This window comes from Cercospora beticola, chromosome 9, assembly GCF_033473495.1.
Source record: "Cercospora beticola chromosome 9, complete sequence".
Classification (NCBI taxonomy): domain Eukaryota; kingdom Fungi; phylum Ascomycota; class Dothideomycetes; order Mycosphaerellales; family Mycosphaerellaceae; genus Cercospora; species Cercospora beticola.
In genome coordinates, this window is record NC_088943.1 from 1,431,930 (window position 1) to 1,448,755 (window position 16,826).

General features: G+C 54.4%; 7 protein-coding genes across 7 annotated transcripts; 2 read left to right on the forward strand and 5 right to left on the reverse strand.

The window, feature by feature from the left end:
• Positions 1–113: 113 nt before the first annotated feature.
• On the forward strand, positions 114–487 carry RHO25_012781 (uncharacterized protein; the record flags this gene model as incomplete). Its single annotated transcript, XM_023604078.1, has 3 exons — positions 114–212; positions 266–359; positions 411–487. The coding sequence occupies 3 exons, from the start codon at positions 114–116 to the stop codon at positions 485–487; spliced, it is 270 nt and encodes an 89-aa protein (XP_023450477.1).
• Positions 488–849: 362 nt separating this feature from the next.
• On the reverse strand, positions 850–1,398 carry RHO25_012782 (uncharacterized protein; the record flags this gene model as incomplete). Its single annotated transcript, XM_065603588.1, has 1 exon — positions 850–1,398. One exon carries the CDS (start codon positions 1,396–1,398, stop codon positions 850–852), a length of 549 nt encoding a protein of 182 aa, XP_065459660.1.
• Positions 1,399–3,350: 1,952 nt separating this feature from the next.
• Positions 3,351–5,283, forward strand: RHO25_012783 (uncharacterized protein; the record flags this gene model as incomplete). Its single annotated transcript, XM_023604079.1, has 4 exons — positions 3,351–3,396; positions 3,507–3,637; positions 3,695–5,156; positions 5,213–5,283. 4 exons carry the CDS (start codon positions 3,351–3,353, stop codon positions 5,281–5,283), a joined length of 1,710 nt encoding a protein of 569 aa, XP_023450476.1.
• A 445-nt stretch (positions 5,284–5,728) lies between these two features.
• Positions 5,729–7,217, reverse strand: RHO25_012784 (Glycerol-3-phosphate dehydrogenase [NAD(+)]; the record flags this gene model as incomplete). The annotated part of the gene is made up of 2 exons (XM_023604080.1): positions 5,729–6,289; positions 6,348–7,217. The coding sequence occupies 2 exons, from the start codon at positions 7,215–7,217 to the stop codon at positions 5,729–5,731; spliced, it is 1,431 nt and encodes a 476-aa protein (XP_023450479.1).
• Positions 7,218–8,495: 1,278 nt separating this feature from the next.
• Positions 8,496–11,552, reverse strand: RHO25_012785 (uncharacterized protein; the record flags this gene model as incomplete). Its single annotated transcript, XM_023604081.2, has 2 exons — positions 8,496–8,659; positions 8,708–11,552. The coding sequence occupies 2 exons, from the start codon at positions 11,550–11,552 to the stop codon at positions 8,496–8,498; spliced, it is 3,009 nt and encodes a 1,002-aa protein (XP_023450478.1).
• Positions 11,553–13,580: 2,028 nt separating this feature from the next.
• On the reverse strand, positions 13,581–14,343 carry RHO25_012786 (uncharacterized protein; the record flags this gene model as incomplete). Its single annotated transcript, XM_023604082.2, has 2 exons — positions 13,581–14,251; positions 14,304–14,343. The coding sequence occupies 2 exons, from the start codon at positions 14,341–14,343 to the stop codon at positions 13,581–13,583; spliced, it is 711 nt and encodes a 236-aa protein (XP_023450481.1).
• Positions 14,344–15,088: 745 nt separating this feature from the next.
• On the reverse strand, positions 15,089–16,241 carry RHO25_012787 (uncharacterized protein; the record flags this gene model as incomplete). The annotated part of the gene is made up of 4 exons (XM_023604083.2): positions 15,089–15,164; positions 15,221–15,885; positions 16,073–16,095; positions 16,160–16,241. The coding sequence occupies 4 exons, from the start codon at positions 16,239–16,241 to the stop codon at positions 15,089–15,091; spliced, it is 846 nt and encodes a 281-aa protein (XP_023450480.2).
• Between the last annotated feature and the right edge of the window lie 585 nt (positions 16,242–16,826).

Below are 16,826 nucleotides of genomic sequence, written 5' to 3' on the forward strand. Positions count from 1 at the left end.
TGATTCACCCTCAAGCCCTGGAGTCTACCATAAAAGGACGTCCAGCCACCAATAGCTTCTTCTGTACATCTCACACTAACATCCCCAGACCCCACAACAATCAAATCAACACCATGTCTTCCCAAAACTCCGGTTCCAGCTCCGGCTCCACTGGTGGCAGCAGTGGCAGTGGCAGCGGCTACACCATCAACTCGAGCGGCACCAACTCGCAGGTATCGTAAATATGACCACACCTTGCGAGGCATAAGCACTGATAGATCGACAGGGCAACCACTACTGCTCTCGCGACTACGGCTCTTCTGCTTCCAACAGCAACTCGTACCATTACAGCAACACTGACGGGAGCTACTACTATTCCAGTTCGTACTATTCCAAAGGCTTTGTATGCTTGTGCTAATTGGCTCGAATAGACCCCAACGGATCCACGTACTACAACGACGGGCAGGGTGGCTCTACTTACACGGCTCCAGGCGGGAAAGGCAAATAGACAGTTGTGTGCAGTGTCGAGTGCAGCGTGAGAGGAGGTGCGAGAATACTAGTCCAGCATGCTCAGTTTCACGAAGAACAGACGCAGCGACATGGCGCCAATGGATATGATATGCAATGCGGCATCACAGACAGAGATACACTTCCGTGTCTTCTGCAGATAGCATGCAACGCACTAAGCATGCGTACGAGTGCAAGTCTCCAGACAATTTGAATCATGAATTCTGTGCTCCAGATTCTTCAAAGCCATCTCACATCAAGTCGTACATACATAGCCGCACCCGGCGACTCTCGCGCGCAAATGGGTATCTTTCGCTAACATTACACCACTCAAAGTGGCATGGCAGTACTCGCTCGCACCACCTAAACCGCAAAGTTCACCATCACCCACCCCACAGCCAGCGCCAGCACCAGCATTCGAGGGCTACTCCACGACCTCGTCCCCTCGCTACCAAAACCCGGATTCCCATTCTCATCCATACCAGACTTCATAACATTGTACTTGAACTGTCCTTGAACATTTCCAGCAGGATTATACTCGCAAACCAAGTATTTTCCCTGCACGCCTTTATCACCATCAGTATCGCATTCAACTTCAGCACACCCGATCGAAGTCGTATTGCGCCAGACCAGCTGACTGAAATGACCAGTCTCCTCGGTAAACTTCCCCTTCTTGTAGTTGTACTTCTCCTCTTCGTTTCCCCAAGCGTCGATAGCGAGTGTCGCATTCTCGAATCCTGCTGCCAGGTTCTCGCCATGAGGGCCTCCAGAGTGTTCCCAGACGCAGCCCTTGGCCCAGTCGTGTGCGTATTCCGCTAGTGTGTCATTCCATTGGACGGGTTCTGCCATGTGCCGTGATCTCCATTCGTTGGTGCTGTTCAAAGCTTGTGATTGGAGGGAGTCGGAGGACATTTTGACAGCTGTTGTCAGGGTGACTGTTATTGTTGCTGTTGCACTGTTGGAAAGTGTGTCTCTATCAGAGCCCGCGACCAGCGCGTTAAGCGGCAAAGGCAGTGTAGTATGCGATAGCTGGGCAAAGGACCTGAGAGTGGCGGAGTCTAATGTAACCGTGATTGTTGTTGTTGCCACAAAGGTTGTAGAAGTTGACGACACGGTGCTGGCGACTTCTTTTGTATATGCACAAAGGACGAGAAGTGCAATTACGGCACAGTATGATGTCGTCCCTTGCATATTTCGTAGCGGTCTCATGGCTTGCAAGGATTAGAACCTGCTGTGTCGTTGCCGATCTGTGGCAGAATCGTGGCGCCGGGGTGTCGAGCCTATACTGTCACTGCTGTGGTGAAGCGAAGGTGAGCTACCGAGCCATCGCGAAGGCCTTCTGTCTTTGCAGAAGAATGAAGGTAGTCAAAGGAAAGGGCTTTTTGACTCAACTGGTGGTTCATGCGGTGCTACAAGAGAAGCAACGCCATGTGCTATTCTCTAACGCCAGACGCTATGATTGTCTGGCCCAGACGGCTTCGCTGACTGCAGACATGTTTCATGATGTGGCTGCAAAGCGGCAAGGTTCGTTATCGAGCAAAGCGCGGTGTGGTGTGGTCGGCGCTTGACGAAGTTGCCTGACGACGCGAGAATCGCGGAAGGCAGAACTCGGCTCGGCGAGCATTTCCTTGGCGCGCTGCGGGCCCGTCCGCTCTGCCGCACAATACAAAAGTCTGCGTTCCCTCGCGCTCCTCTTTGACAACTTGATCAAAACTTTGAGCGCCAGCCACGACATGCATCAGGCTCACACGGCAGCCCTTGTGGTCGTCGAGCATTCCAAGGTGTATGTTGCCAGTCTCTACGGAGGCGTGGTGCTCTAGAGCGATTTCTCCTGGATATAGGAAGCGTCTTCTCGATGGGTCATTTCATTATGGCGATGGGTCGACGTGTCCGAGAAGGGAGTACAGACACAATATCTCAGTATTCTTCTGTACTGTTGCGGGACGAGGGCATTCATGCGGATCATCGTAGGTCGCCGCGATTGGAGTTTCCTTTTCCTCATCGCCTGAACATCGCGTTTTTCCGAGCCAGTTCAGCCAGAACTTTTTCCGCATACCCTATGCTTCTTTGGTTGCGGTGTTCGGAGACCAGCATCGTATGCCCAGATGCGTGATGAAGTCTCGACTCGCAGAGCACAAGAGCGTATGCTCGCAGTGAAAGCTCAACTGCGGGAGCCGTAGAGCTTTGAAGAAATTCTCCATTTTCTGCTGCTAGTTACAGAAGTGCAGTCTGATTCACGGTGGCATGCGGTGGCATTCAATTCAACCTGAATTCATGTCGAGCATAATATCCTATCTTCACGACAGCTAAGCCCGGAAGTGCTAAGTTGTCCTTCAGATATGCATCCCACTCATCTGAGCTGTGTGTGTCGCAGGTACTGATTTTGCACCTGCGAGACAACGGACTTTCGCCCATAGCGTCGTCGTCATCTATGCACGGAAGCTCGTGGACATGTTGTGGCATCATCGCAGGGGTGCCACGATGTTGCTCACTGAGTTCGTGAAGCCTGTCGTTCCCAACGTGCTTGATTGGCCTTGTTTTGCATAACTTCGTGAGACCGTACAGCACGCTTGGCTCGTATAGCATGGCCAGAGTGAGAACAAGACAGCGATACTCTCAGCGATGATGTGCGGATTTTCGAAGGCTCGCGACGGCAACAGCCCCGTACGTTGTTGGGTGTTGGAATGGCGGCCGTCTTTGCCTATAACACAGTTACACAGCTGGAAACCCTGCATAGGTTTAGCTTGATCTGCTCTCCCTTGGCCCAATATGCTTTCGACCCTGGCCTCCAGCTACTGGAGATCGCTTGTGCGTCTTGCGCACTCTGCGACTTCTCACAACACACAGCAGACACATCGCGCAAGATGGGTTTGGGAGTACTGCAAGACTACAAGCTCTCACACGTGCCTGGTAAGCGCTACCACCGGACGCACTGCTCCTCCCCTCCACAGCGCGCGGCATTCGACGGACTGCAGGTGTGGCGGATGGGCGACAAAGGCAGATGGACTGACCCCTCGCAGGCACTGCGACGCTCGAAGACCTCAACCCGGCCGCCTCCCTCGCACGCGGCAACGATACATCGAAGTTGAAGAGGAGCAAGAATGGGGTCATTTTGGTACCACAGCCCAGTGATGATCCGAAAGATCCGTTGGTATGTGGCAGTAGCAGGACACATGGGAGCACAGAAAGGTGTTGATTGAATGCACAGAATTGGCCGCTATGGAAGCGCGATGTCATCTGCGGAGTGCTGTGTCTGCTCTCCGTGATCGCATCAACGCTGTCGCCACTGCTGGCCGCGAACACGCTCACACTGACACTACACTTCAAGAAGAGCTTCACCAAGATCGCGCTGCTGACAGGATGGCACCTTCTCGGAGTCGGTATTGCAGGCTTCGCCTCAGTTCCGAGCGCGCGTATTTGGGGCAAGCGACATCTCTATATTATAGCGACCGTCTTGATCATCATCTCCTCCGTATGGGGCGGGGCCAGCGGCAAGAACTACGACTCTCTGGCTGCAGCGCGTTTCTTCCAAGGTGTGGCACTGGCACCCTTCGAAGCCTTGGTCAACGTGAGCGTCGGCGAGCTGTACTTCGTTCACGAAGTCGGCATTCGCATGGCACTTAGCAACTTGTGCCTCTTCGGTGGAGCCTTCTTCACACCTGTGATCGTGGGGATCATGACCCACAAGCTCGGCTGGGAGTGGACCTTCTACTTCATCGCCATCTTCACCGCAGGCCTACTCCCTGCAGTCATCCTATACTGCCCAGAAACAGCCTACAACCGCGACCCACGCTTCAATGCTCATCTCGAGCAACACCGTCGAGGCGACTCCGATGGATCCTCAAGCTCCAGCCACGAACTTCGCGACAATCCGACCACATACAGCGAAACATACGAAGCCGAAAAAGCCACAGCCGAATCCACCACCGAACGACAAGCCAGCACCGCAGAAGGCAACATCCACCAATATGCCAACTTCTCCTTCCTCACGCGCGAGAACCTCGCCATGTTCAACGGCCGACACTCTCCCGAGAACTTTTTCAAACTCCTAATCCGGCCCCTTCCTCTCTTCCTCCACCCCTCCTTCCTCTGGGCATGTCTCATCCAAGGCTTGATCATCGGCTGGACCGTCCTCATCGGTATCGTACTCGCGGCAATCATGTTAGGCGCTCCACTCTGGTTCAACGAAGTCGAAACAGGCTACATGTACGCCGGAGCTTTTATCGGCGCTCTCATAGGTTTCGGCATTTCAGGCCTTTTCGGCGACGGCTTCATGATCTGGCTGACGAAGAAGAACAACGGAATTTACGAACCTGAATTCCGTATGTTACTCGTCATTCCCCAGCTCGTTATCGGTTGCGCAGGATTATACGGGTTCGGTATTACGGGCAACAATACTTGGAAATATGGCTGGTTCTGGCCCGATTTCTTCTTCGGCATGGAAGTTGCGGGTATGGTAATTGGTGCTACGGCTAGTGCGCTCTACATCGTCGATGCGCATCGCGATCTTGCCATTGAGGGTTTCACTTGCTTGCTCGTGTTCAAGAATATTTTCTCCTTTGGGCTCACATTTTCTGGTTACGACTGGCTCGTGGAAGCAGGCATCAAACCTACGTTCATGTGGGTCAGCAGCGTTGAGGTGGTAGTTTGTCTATTGACTGTGCCAATGTGTAAGTTCTCCTCATGCAGAAGAGCAATCGCGATTTAGACTGACAATATCTCACAGACATTTTTGGCAAGCGATGGAGAAGCTTTGCTGCAAGGAAAGATCTCCTGGGCAAGCTCAAACTGAAATAATGCGGTCGTTCCATTTTCTGTCATTTAGCGTTTCGTTCATGATCTGTTGCTGGTACGTAGGATCTTATAAATGCTCAGGATACCCATTGGCTTTCGCTGCCACTCTGTTCCACATGGTACAGACTTGCTCATGTTGCATATGCACTGTCACTTTCACTCGAGCACTGTCGCTGTAACAATGCACGCACTCATCCGACGGTCAACGTCAGCGAGGTGCCTATCCCCGCCACGTAATGATGCCGTCGATAATGGTCCCTTCCCACGTCGTCTCTCCGAGGACGAGCTGCGCTTTGGGGTTCCTAGTTTGTCCCTGGCCGTTGTCCGCGAAGCCGGCTCGCCGGAACATCTCAGTCTCGCTGACTTCCTCTCCGACTGGAGAGCAATTGCTCCAGTCTCCACTTGCTGTCTTTGTTGCCGTTCTCGTTTCCAAGCACGAGCCGTAGCTCTACTCGTCAGCTCGATCCTCGAGGAGATCTGGAATGTCTTCAGGCTTTTTGTTGCCCTCCAAGATATTGTATACCGCGGTGAACAGAGGAAATTCTCTTTCCTTGCCCTCTTTCTTCAGGAAGGCATTCACCTCATATGCTGTGCTTGTTCCTTGCAGCTTTTGGCCATTCAACTCTCTCTCTTCAATCTCACCAATAGGTTTTCCCTCTTTTACAGACATTTTGGCACATCGGAAGTTCCTGCCACCGGAGCAGGATGTGATCATGTCTGCGACACCACATGACTCTTCTGTGAAAGTTTCGGTCCGGACGCTATTGCTGAAGAATGTCTTGCCGAACTTGACCTCTTCCATGATGCCCACGCGCATGACTGCTGCTTTGGCATTGTCACCCCAGCCCAAGCCATCTACCCAGCCTGCAGCCAGGGCGACAACGTTCTTGAGAGCTCCTCCGAGCGAGACGCCAGCCACATCGTGTACCATTCGCACGTGGAAATATGGTCGGTGGAAGAGCTTCTTGATGTTGTTGTGGCTGAGGGGAGGATAATCGGTAGGAAGGGCCTGCAGAATCTTGTGAGCATGCTGAAAGTGTCGGCATTGTTATCTTGGGCAAACATACCTTCAACTTCGTCGTCTTCACGCCGGGTTTAGCAACATGCCCGCTGTCCAAGCCCACCTTTTGCGCTCCGCTCTCGGACCCACGCCTTGAGCCTACTGGTGTCTGGTGCCTGCTGTCCATCTCCGGCGGGTGGTAGGCGACAGTGGTCTCTGACCATTTTTCCAAAGCCACTTCTGTAGCAATGTTGGCTCCACTCAGTGCACCACAGTAGATGCCTAGCTGTTGTCCAATGGTGTCACTGAAAAGTTCGCATTTGTCCTCGGTCACGTTTACGCCCTTGATACAGCTGATCCCTCGAGCGAATGGCACGACGTGTCCCTTGAGAGTGTCGCAGGTACGAGCAATGAATTGATGGGGTAGGTTGAAGACCAGGATTGTGGCATCTCGTACGGTATCGATCAGGTCCGGGTTGGCGATAATGTTGGTAGGCAGAGGGATATTCGGCAGGTACTTGACGTTCTCGTGTTTGGTGTTAATGACCTGTGTGAGCTTCTGCTGTTGCTGGTCCACTGTCACCTGCTCTTCATACACCCACATCTGGACATCTCGCTCGAATAAGTCGGGGTTGGCTGTAGTGTTCTCGGCAACGACTTTGGCGATTGTGGTACCCCAGTTGCCGGAGCCAATGATGGCCACCTTGTGCTTCTGCGATGCCGCTCCGAGAGTGGCCATGTTGGCTGAGTCGGTCTGAGTGCCTCGAACGGTAATGAATGGGCAATGTCGTGGAGAGTGTCTCGATCGAGCAGTAGTCGTGGCAGTGGTCGCAAAGGATAGAAATCTTGGAGGTTTGGAAGGCAGGCGTATTCGAGAGTGAGGAAGCAGGTACGAAGTGAGGCAGCTGCGAGAGAGATATATGCCTGGCAGCGACATGCGACTGTTCTTCTTATCGGCGGTTGGGCAAGCACGCGTCCGCAAAAAAAACCAACGCTGGTCTCAACCACCGAAGCTCTGGCCTGTTCCTTACGAGCCCTGCACGCGCGACATCGTCAGAGTGGAGCCCCGCCCCGCCAAGGAGCGCATGTGCTCGAACCAGCACTTGGGGACGCATACAGTACTCGGTTCTCGGTCGCAGCCTTGTGCCATGAATTGTCGGCAGAAAGTATGTACTTGTCTTTTGTATCTCAGACACCTCTTTCAGCGATATTATGCTATTGCGTTGGACTCAGGAGTCTGAAATCGCCTATCTCTTCGAAGGAAGATGCTTCCAGCTATTCAATTCAAAGCAATCGCCAGTGTACGCACACTTCCTCCAAAAGACAGGGGCTGCCTAGCGTACATGGTCGACTACGAGTCTTCTCCAGTACCAGCATATCGTGAGAGAGCGCGGTAGACTACAGCACCAAACGACCTCAATGTTGGCGCCAGCCGAGGCTGAGCGCGGAGTCCCCGCGCCAGCAGCCCGGACATCAGTCTCAAAACAGCTTCCCTACGCGCGAGGTCGCTTTGCGGTCGAGACGGGCTTCGCAATGTAAGGTGATCGAAGTTGAATGGTTCAGTCAAAAGACATTCCATTGGTATGGCTATCAAAGCTGGATCAGCCCAGATCGCGCATAATGCGCCTCATCGCATGCGTTGGACGGGCTCATGTCTTCCTCGGCCGCGTCGTGGTATCATAGAAACCGTGAGTCAATGCCGACCATCTCCCATATGTCTCCCTCGCAAAGTAGGGTTGCGCCAGAAGTGACTCCTCGCCATGCTGTCTCCAGCTATACGCCTCATGCAGTTCAGCTTTCATCGTGCCGAAACACTACATCTCAAAATCATCGCAGTCTTTCTCCATATTTCTCCCATGTAACTCCGTACACAATCTGTCGAGTCCCATCCCATTTCCCAGTACCGTAGCTCCCGCTTGAAACCCGTGTAGGTAAACGCCATCGTAACTCTGATGCCCGATTCAGTTTCATCAATTCATGGGCGCTGCTCTAAACAATCTTCATGGAAACAAAAAAGGAATACTCTGCGTAGAACGTCGCGTGCTGGGTGCGTGTCGCTGTGCTGTGCTGTGCATTATCGTCGTCGTTCGTCTGTAAATAGTCCGTGGACCATGTGTGAGCCGAAAGTGGTATGTTAGTAGACAAGTCTGAAAGGCGCCAAACGTGGCGCTGTCCATTCCGTGGTCCATTCGTGGAGCTGGACATGTCATCATGGTCATCGCGGAGGCGTGCCACCGATGCTGGGTGCGATCAATGATGGAGATGGGTTGCTTGTTGGCTTCGGCGTTGAGCTGCCGCTCGGCGCGCGCTTCACAGCAGTCTGCGCTGCGTTGATCTTCTTCCTCACAGACACAAGTCGACCCCTAGCGTTCTCGATGACTTCAAACAGGTTAGCGACATGATACAAAGGAGCAAGGGACAACTTACTGCGCAAGACCGTCTGCCGGTCCTCTGTCTCCATGCCATTGATGGCTTCATCGACGGGCCTGTCCTTCTTCGAGCTGGGCTTGCGCATGAGCGGGTCATCTTCCGTCTCCAGGACCGCCTCGAGCAGCATAATTGCAGTCTTGTAGCCCAACTCGCAGTCACTGAGCTCTTCTCCCACCAATTCGCTTACTGCTGCAGCTCTGCTCATCTCAACCGCTCGATCAAACATGAGACGCTCAGCCGTGACGCCGCTCGTGATACGGAACTGGTCCGCCGAAGCTGCTACCGACGATCCTGTAGTCGCATCGTGATTGTTCGGGTGCCCACTGTGGTCCTCGGGCAATTGTCGCTGAGCCTGCTGCAAGCGACGGCCCGCTATCTCCGATTTCTCCAAGCACTCGTTGAAACGACCGCGAGACCACCTCACGACTCCAAAAATCCGACGTGCAACACTACCGTGCGCACCAGAAGCTTCGGTTGGCACTTCCTCCCCACGTTCCTTCTGTTTGTTCCACCACCAACCAGCAAGATCGATGGTCTTGGTGAGGATGGCAAGAGCCTTGACATACAGCACCAAAGCTTCCTCAGCAACCCCAACAATGGCTATGTTGGTCATGTCCCTGTCTTCACCATCGGCTTCCCCAGGTTTCTCGAGTGCGCCGATCTGCTGAATCCCAAGCGCGTCCTGGGTCGAAGGTGGTGCCGGCTGTATTTGCCGGTATTTGACTTCGGCGAAGCCATAAATGACATCGCTGCGGTGTGCTGCCTCCTCCAGCGTGCGGACCAACCTAGTCTCCTCATCTATGGGCTTGATATCGTTGCCATCGCCTATGGCCAACGCTGCTGCAGGCGTGGGGTATGCCGGGAAGGCGCTGTAACCACGCGGCGGTGATGGGCCTCCGATCGGTGGCGATGTACCGGTACCAAAGAGACGAGCATTCGCAGCCGTCAAGGCCTTGGTCAGCATGTTGGTCGCCGACTGCGGAGAGTACGTAAGACGCCTCTCGAACGAGCCACCTCGTTGATGAGCATTTCGTCCGGGCGCCATTTGAACGGCTCTTGAAGAACTGACAGGTGCGGTTCCTGGCAGGGAATTCGGCAGACCTTGCGTCGTGGCACGTCTGACCATTGCACCCTGGTGGGATGGCGACCCATGCACGGCATCCAATTCGTCCGCAAAGGCATTGACTTCCACTGCACGCTTCTCGATGACAACATACTCCTTTTCGAACGCCACGTCGTGTGCAGTGCGCTCGTGAGCCTCGCGAGCAGCGCGATCTTCTTTCGCTGCCTCAATAGTGGGTTCTCGAACAAGTGGCGGTCCAGCGAGTGGCGAAGAGCGAGAGGCTCGCCTGGGCATCGGCGGAGCCGGGTTCATCGGAGCCTGCTGCTGGAGTTCTTGACGTCCAGGAGCAGTTATGTGTGCGACGATGCTTGGACGGCGCGGTTCTCGTTGGCTTGGTTGACGCTTCATGCCTGTGACCTCTGCCTGGTTCGAGCTACCCACTGAAGACTTACGTCGTTCCCCGTCGATGGACCTCCGCTGCGGGATAGCCTCTTCAGACGGTTTGCGGCTTGCGCGTCCCGGGCCATCGTCTTGAGAGCGTTTGGCCCGCAGCTCGGGTGCTGGTGTCGATCGCGGTGAAGCTTCAGTCTCCATAGCCCGGGCCATCCTCTTGCTGAGTTCCGACACTGATGCCTCTGAGCCCGGAATTCCATGCTCCTGCACTTTATCTTCCGAGTGAAGGCCTGGGATCTCGTCGACGACTACTGGATCATTGAAGAGATTCTCGTAAGTCATACGCTCGACAGGGCTCTTCTTCAAAAGCTTTCTGATCAGATCCTTCATGCCACGGCTGATGGTCATGTGCTTGTTGTCGAACACGATCACATCGTTTGCCCTCTCAATCTTCCGCAAGAGATCAACGTGGTTCTGAGCCCTGAAGGGTGGTTTGCCCACGATCATTTCGTGCAGCACAGTTCCAGTCGACCAGAGATCGGCGCGCGCGTCGTACTTCTCGTATCGAAGGATTTCAGGTGCCATGTACAATGGCGATCCGCAAAGCGTCTCAGCCATGGATGTCGAGGGCAAGTGACGGGCAAAGCCAAAGTCAGCGATCTTGAGCATCGGAAGAGATGCGACGCCAACAGCGGGAATCAGCGAGTTTTCGCTCGCCGCGAGTGGCACGTCTTCGGGTTTGAGTCTCGACATGTAGGTCGGCGCGGGATTGAGAAGCAAGTTTTGAGGCTTGATATCGCGGTGGATCAAGTTATGCGAGCGGAGATATTGCAAGGCGCTGGTGATTTGCTTCAGGAAATGTCGAGCAAGAACCTCGTTCAGGCCGCCGTGGTCTGGGTTTGGGTATTTCCTGAATATGTCTGCGGTCTCGGGTAGGTTGGGCAGCTGGTGGCGCTTCTTCATGAACTGTGCCAGATCTGAAAGCTGGCAGTATTCCATTACAAGGTAGATGTAGGACGGCGTGTCGGTGCAGACAAACAACTGGACGATGTGCGGGTGCTTGAGCCCCTTGAGGATTTCAATCTCGGTCGCCAGATTCTCCTTCAATTTCTTAGATAGTTTTCCCATCTGGACGGCCTTGACTGCTGCGTATGACTTTCTCTTCTGTTCAAAATTGTCAACAATCTGTTCCATATTCGACTCATCAAGGTGGACGACGCCTCCTGAGTCGGCACTTACCCGATGTTGTGCAAGATATACAGTAGCGAAAGAGCCTTTCCCAATCTCCTTGCCCCTGCGAAACTCTCCTATGAGCTCGTCGGGCTCCAGCTCCGGCGGTGGTGCTGGGCGCCTCGACGAGGTACCCGGTATGCGTGGCGCCGCCATGCTGGCGGTAGTACCTGTTGGTGTTCTGCAAGCCGGGACGTCCCTCCTCCTCTCGTTCGTCGAGGTGCGTTATACAATCTTTCAGGGTACAGGCAGGGCGGTGCGATGCATCAACGTCGAAGCGGATGATGGTGCTGTGTTCGGTTGCTGGGGAGTCACTCGATGGATGGCTTGGCGGCTAGACGATCATCGATGTGCGCGTCGAATGATGGCTGCGGTGCGCAATGCGAGTGTCGTGACGGGAACAGCAGGTCAGCCGGTCGGGGCGTGGGTGAAAGCGATCTGGAACTGCTGGACTCGGGCTCGTGACCGCGGATGAGGAGAAGGTGCTCGGGCCTGCCAGCGGCGGTCAAAGGAAAGGAACTGGGCAATTAACGGGGCAGCGCGTAAGTGAAGGCGGCGCAGAAGAGAGGGCAATGGGGGTGGAAAAGCAGGTCGGTCTCAGGCAGCGGGATGGATGAAAAGTAGTGACTCTCAGGTCGGAGGACGAAGGGCGGTGGTGGTGATGGAAGCTCGTTGCCCCAGGCTGTCAAGCTAGGCTTATCAAGGGTCGATAAGAGCAATTGGTGCTAGCTAGAATTGTGCTGGCTGCGCATCTTCCACGCACAACATGCACTGCGCTGCACTGCACTGCACTGCGCTGCTGGCTCCTCGTCCGCGCGCGCTATGCCGGTGTGAGCGGCGCGGAGAGCGTCTGCGGCGGGCAAACACCACCTATCGCCATCGTCGCCGCACACACTTCCCATCACCTGCTGCGTGCCCGTGGCTCGCTCGTCATCGCACGAGTCACGCGTCAGCAGCGTCTTCGCGCATTTCATCATCCGGGCGCTTGCTGCCGCCACGAGCAGTCACTCCGCTCTTCTGCCGAACATCACGCATGCTTCCCCGACGCGAAACCCTCGCGTCGTCCACTCGATGATATCGCCTGGTCTGGTCCATCGCAACGCATACCCGAGAGAGCGCACTGCGACGCGGCAGCCAGACGATGAGCTGCGCCGCCAATTCCCCCGCTCGAGGGATCGAGCGTGCGACCGTCCAGCGCAGTGGAGGTGTGCCAGACGACGCGACCTCCATTCGTTATCGCGCAATCTGTCGCTACGGAATCCGGGGCTGTGGTATTGATTAGCTGCCTCCGGGTCGATCAAGTCCTGGGGTGCAGCCGCTCTGCAGCTCAGCATATTCGTCTCGCCAACCAGACTCAGGAACGACCGCCGCTCAGCGCTCTTCTCATTGCTCCGATAAGGCAACACAGCACTCCAAGAACGCGCACATGACATTCAATGCAGCTGCCTGTCCTGGCCACGTTTCCCAGCACTTGGGGATCGCGGGTTCAGATGTTCATTCGATGCCTACGATTTGACAGCATGCATCAGGCCGCGACGCATGATAAGTTGCACAACTCGCTGAGGCCTCTCGCCAGGCCGCAGGCCGCCAATTCATTCAACGAGGCGCCGGTGGCTGTGTTGATGCAAATGCCAATCCCAAGCAATATCGACCACACGCGTTCAGCTGGTAGGTTTCGCGCCCCATTCGTTTTATGGGTACCGCCGAGGATAGCGAGATAGGACCCAGACCTCACACCTTTGATCTCTTTCACATGCACGCTGCCTTGGCATGATCTGTTTGATTATAGGGCATTTCCCTTCACCTTCCGCCATCATCCAAGCCGATTTACTTCCGTGTCATCATTGACAAGCTGCTCACCCGATATGGCGGAACACTGCATACGAAGCTCGTCGCTCGCTTCATTTCGCCATCCGGACTGCGGATGAGGCTATGCCCGTTGTGTTCAAGCACGAGATGCGCCCTTCTTTCGTTTCTCTTGTTCCGTGTGGCGTCCACTGTCGATGTGCTCCTTTACAGTACCGTTAAGCACCGATTCGCCGGCCGAACCGGTTGTTCAAAGAATCACTTTCTCGGCGGAAAATTGGTGGTGCCTGCTCATCAGCTTGGCTCCTTCCACCAACAGCGCCGCGAAGCCCTGCTTGGGACATTTCAGCGACACGCGACCTAGGGGTTACTCATTAATCAGGCATTTGCTGAGCTACTCTCCTTGCTATTCGGATTCCACAGCATAGCCCACAACCTCACGCCTTCACCTCCCTCTGCAAATTCTCCTCGTGCATCATGAGTCCCTGCACCCATGACCAACTCCTCCACAACCTCAAATCCGCATTTAAGATAAACGTCTCTACTCTTTGGAGTCGTAGCCTCCAACCAAATCGGCACTCCGCCCTCTTGCAAACACTTCTCCTGCCACCTCTTCACCACAATCTTCGCCAAGCCCCGCCCTTGCTGCTCATCCACAGTACCAATAAAAAACAAATAATAAAACCTCTTAATCCCTCTGGCCTTCAACTGCCTCGCTTTAATCGCATCTGTAGCGCTACTGAAATCTACCAACATCCTCTTCAGACCTCCAAATCCCAATTTGAATAAAGTCTGAATGAAAGCGGGTTGAATAAAAGTCACAAAGCTGACGACTTTCTTGCCCGGTTTCATCCAAACTGCGACTGAGGACCAATTATCGGCTTCTTGGAAAATTGCATCGTTGACTGCGGCTGCTTGGAGAACTGTTTGGAACCATTCTTTTATGTATGCGTCGCGTTGTTGTTGGGTGAGGGAACAGAGCATGAATCGGATGACTGGGTCATCGCGGAATATTACTGCGAGGAGATCGGCTGTTTTTGGTTTGTATTCTGTTGTTGTTAAGGCTTGGTGAGGAGGATGGAAGAGGGTCTGGCCACTTACCTTTCCCGGCGGTTGTGATCTTGATCGCAGTATCAGCCATGTTGTACTAGCTTTGCGGGTGCTCACAAGCACTGAGCGCGTAGGCAACTGTTATCTCGAACAAGCGTTGAGGACCACCGGGCACTCAAGCTGACATGTTTTATATCAGAGCGAACACCCTCGTCAAATTTCGCAAGGTTCGTGAAGGGTCGGGTCAGCTAGAGCTCAGCTATGGAATAGCTTGCCGGAGTGGAAAGAGAACCCCTGATGGAGAATGCTTCCTACAGTAAGTCGCGCAACTTTAAGGAAGTACCCTCTCGCGCTCATCTTCCAAGCTGTGCAAGTGTGGTGTCTGTGCTTACAGGATGTTCATTACGCGAAGGAGTAGCCGAGGACGGAAACGCTCCGCCCAGGGAGGCGATATCAAACCTTAACTCAGAGAAGGGCGTCGCGCTTTGGCTGTCACATGCAGGCTGGTACGCTGCTCTTGATGAAAGACTCCAGTCACCTCAGCAAGCCGTGTACATTGTGCGCGGAGTGCCCACCCGTCATACAATCCACCGCAGTGGATTCGCTGTATTTGAAGTTCTTCCAAGTGTGGACCGTCGTACCTGCACTGCAGGCAGTTCAGCCTCGGGCTCTGAAGTAGCATATACATACACCATGAGAAAGCAAAGGCAGCCCGCTCGTACGCGTTATCACATCCCGTGGTGCCCAGAAACGCCTCCGCTGAAGATCAAAACCTAGAATCTCAGAATCACATGTCCCACACTGCTTCGGTATCGTTTCATTTTCGCGTCGTGATATCATTCGTTCTCGGCGCCGATTCGAGGCGGTGATTTGCTCTTGGAACCAGATTTGCCTGCTGGACTTCCACTTCGCCTGCGAAAATTGTCAGTATTTCTCCATGTGCAGAGTTTTTGGTTGTAGATGCTCACGATCGCCGCCTCTCGCCTTCTTTCCGCCTCGCCTCAATGACACGCAAGATCTCCTTCCGCCCTCCTGAGGCATCAACTTCCTTCCCGCGCATGCTCATGCTGATCTTGTCCTGAGCATGTGCCTTGAGTAGTTTGGATATCAGAAGGTGCTGCATCAGCAGGCACACATACACTCCACAGTCCATGCCGTTGTCCTGTTGCGGGGAGTCCTGCAGGTTGATGAAGTTCAGAGGCTTCCCAAGCAGTTGCGACATTTTGTGGGCAGTGAGTCTCGCCTCGTGGTAATTCGAGTTGTTCAGCGAGTCGTAGTGGAAGGCGACGCCATCGATGGCTGAGACGAGCAGCAGTGACCAGTGCGACCCGCCCTCGGCTGTAGTGACGCTCTGGCAGTCGTTGATGGGAAGAAAGATGTGGGTTGTCCTCTCGAAATTGGGCAGTGCGCTTTTCAGGTCAATAGGATTCTTAGTCTTTTGTAGCATGAAGCTCATTGTCGGTCGTAGGAGGACGATGTTGGCTTTGGGGTAGTGGATGAGCTTCTCGCGCTCGAGGTACTCTTGCCAGAAGGAGATTGCATTGTCGGTCAGCCAGTCGTTTTTGATCGAGTCAACGTCTTCGCGCGTGAGGCGGATGTCGTAGTAGCTGAGGTAGGCATCGTCTGGTGATAGCTGGCCCGCACGGCGCACGTTAGCTCGTCGTCCCGCATGAGTCGCGCTTCGCCGTTGCACGCGATGGTATGGTAAGGTTGTGGGCCGCACGCTGTACGGCTTGCGTCTCGACATGGTCGCGTGTGTTGTTGCATGAGTTGTGTGTGGAAGTGGAAGTGGAAGTTGGATTTTTAGAAGGTGCACTCACAGAATCCCCGAAGTGCCTGCTCACTTTGGTTCCACACGCTTGGTCAGTGTATGCTCATTCACCACGCGCCGCTCCTCCTCTCCTCACCTCGACCTCCAAACGGATGGAACCCTGAACCCGAACTGCGCCCTGAAGGTTGCGGCGAGGCGTTGTGTTTGGTCAAAGGCATGATCGCAGCAGCCTCCGAGGCACACACGGGCGATCGAGGTACGGCGGCGTTCGGGCGGCGGAGGTGGAGGTGGGAGGTGGCAGGAGCGCGACCGTGTGTAGGTATAACAATTATTAAATACGCTCAGGTTGCGAGGGATTAGGGCGTCTGGACGAGGAGGGTGTCTTCAGGTCTAGGTTCAGGCCTCTTTCACCAGCAGCGATCCAGCATTAGTTAAGGCGGCGGGCGCGGAAAATACATGCACGTCATTTTGCTGACCTGGCGCCACGTTCGCTAGACTCGAGACGATCTAAATACCCTGCCTTTGCTCTTCTCACTGCGCTGGCATTTTCACGCTCTGCACCTATAGCACGCTAGAGCTACGATTATAACCTCCGCATGGTCTGTTGCATGTGCGACTGCCTGGCGGACCAGACATTGTGATAATCGACGAAATGTCGAGGGCGGCCTTGCACATGTCAGTCAGTGGCTCCCTCGGCTCGCCTGAAGTTATCAGCCACAGCCACATTGACCATCCATAAGCCATCTGTAATCAACAACGGTTTCCGAGTTCTCTTCAATTCGCGCTCAACGACACATCACCTT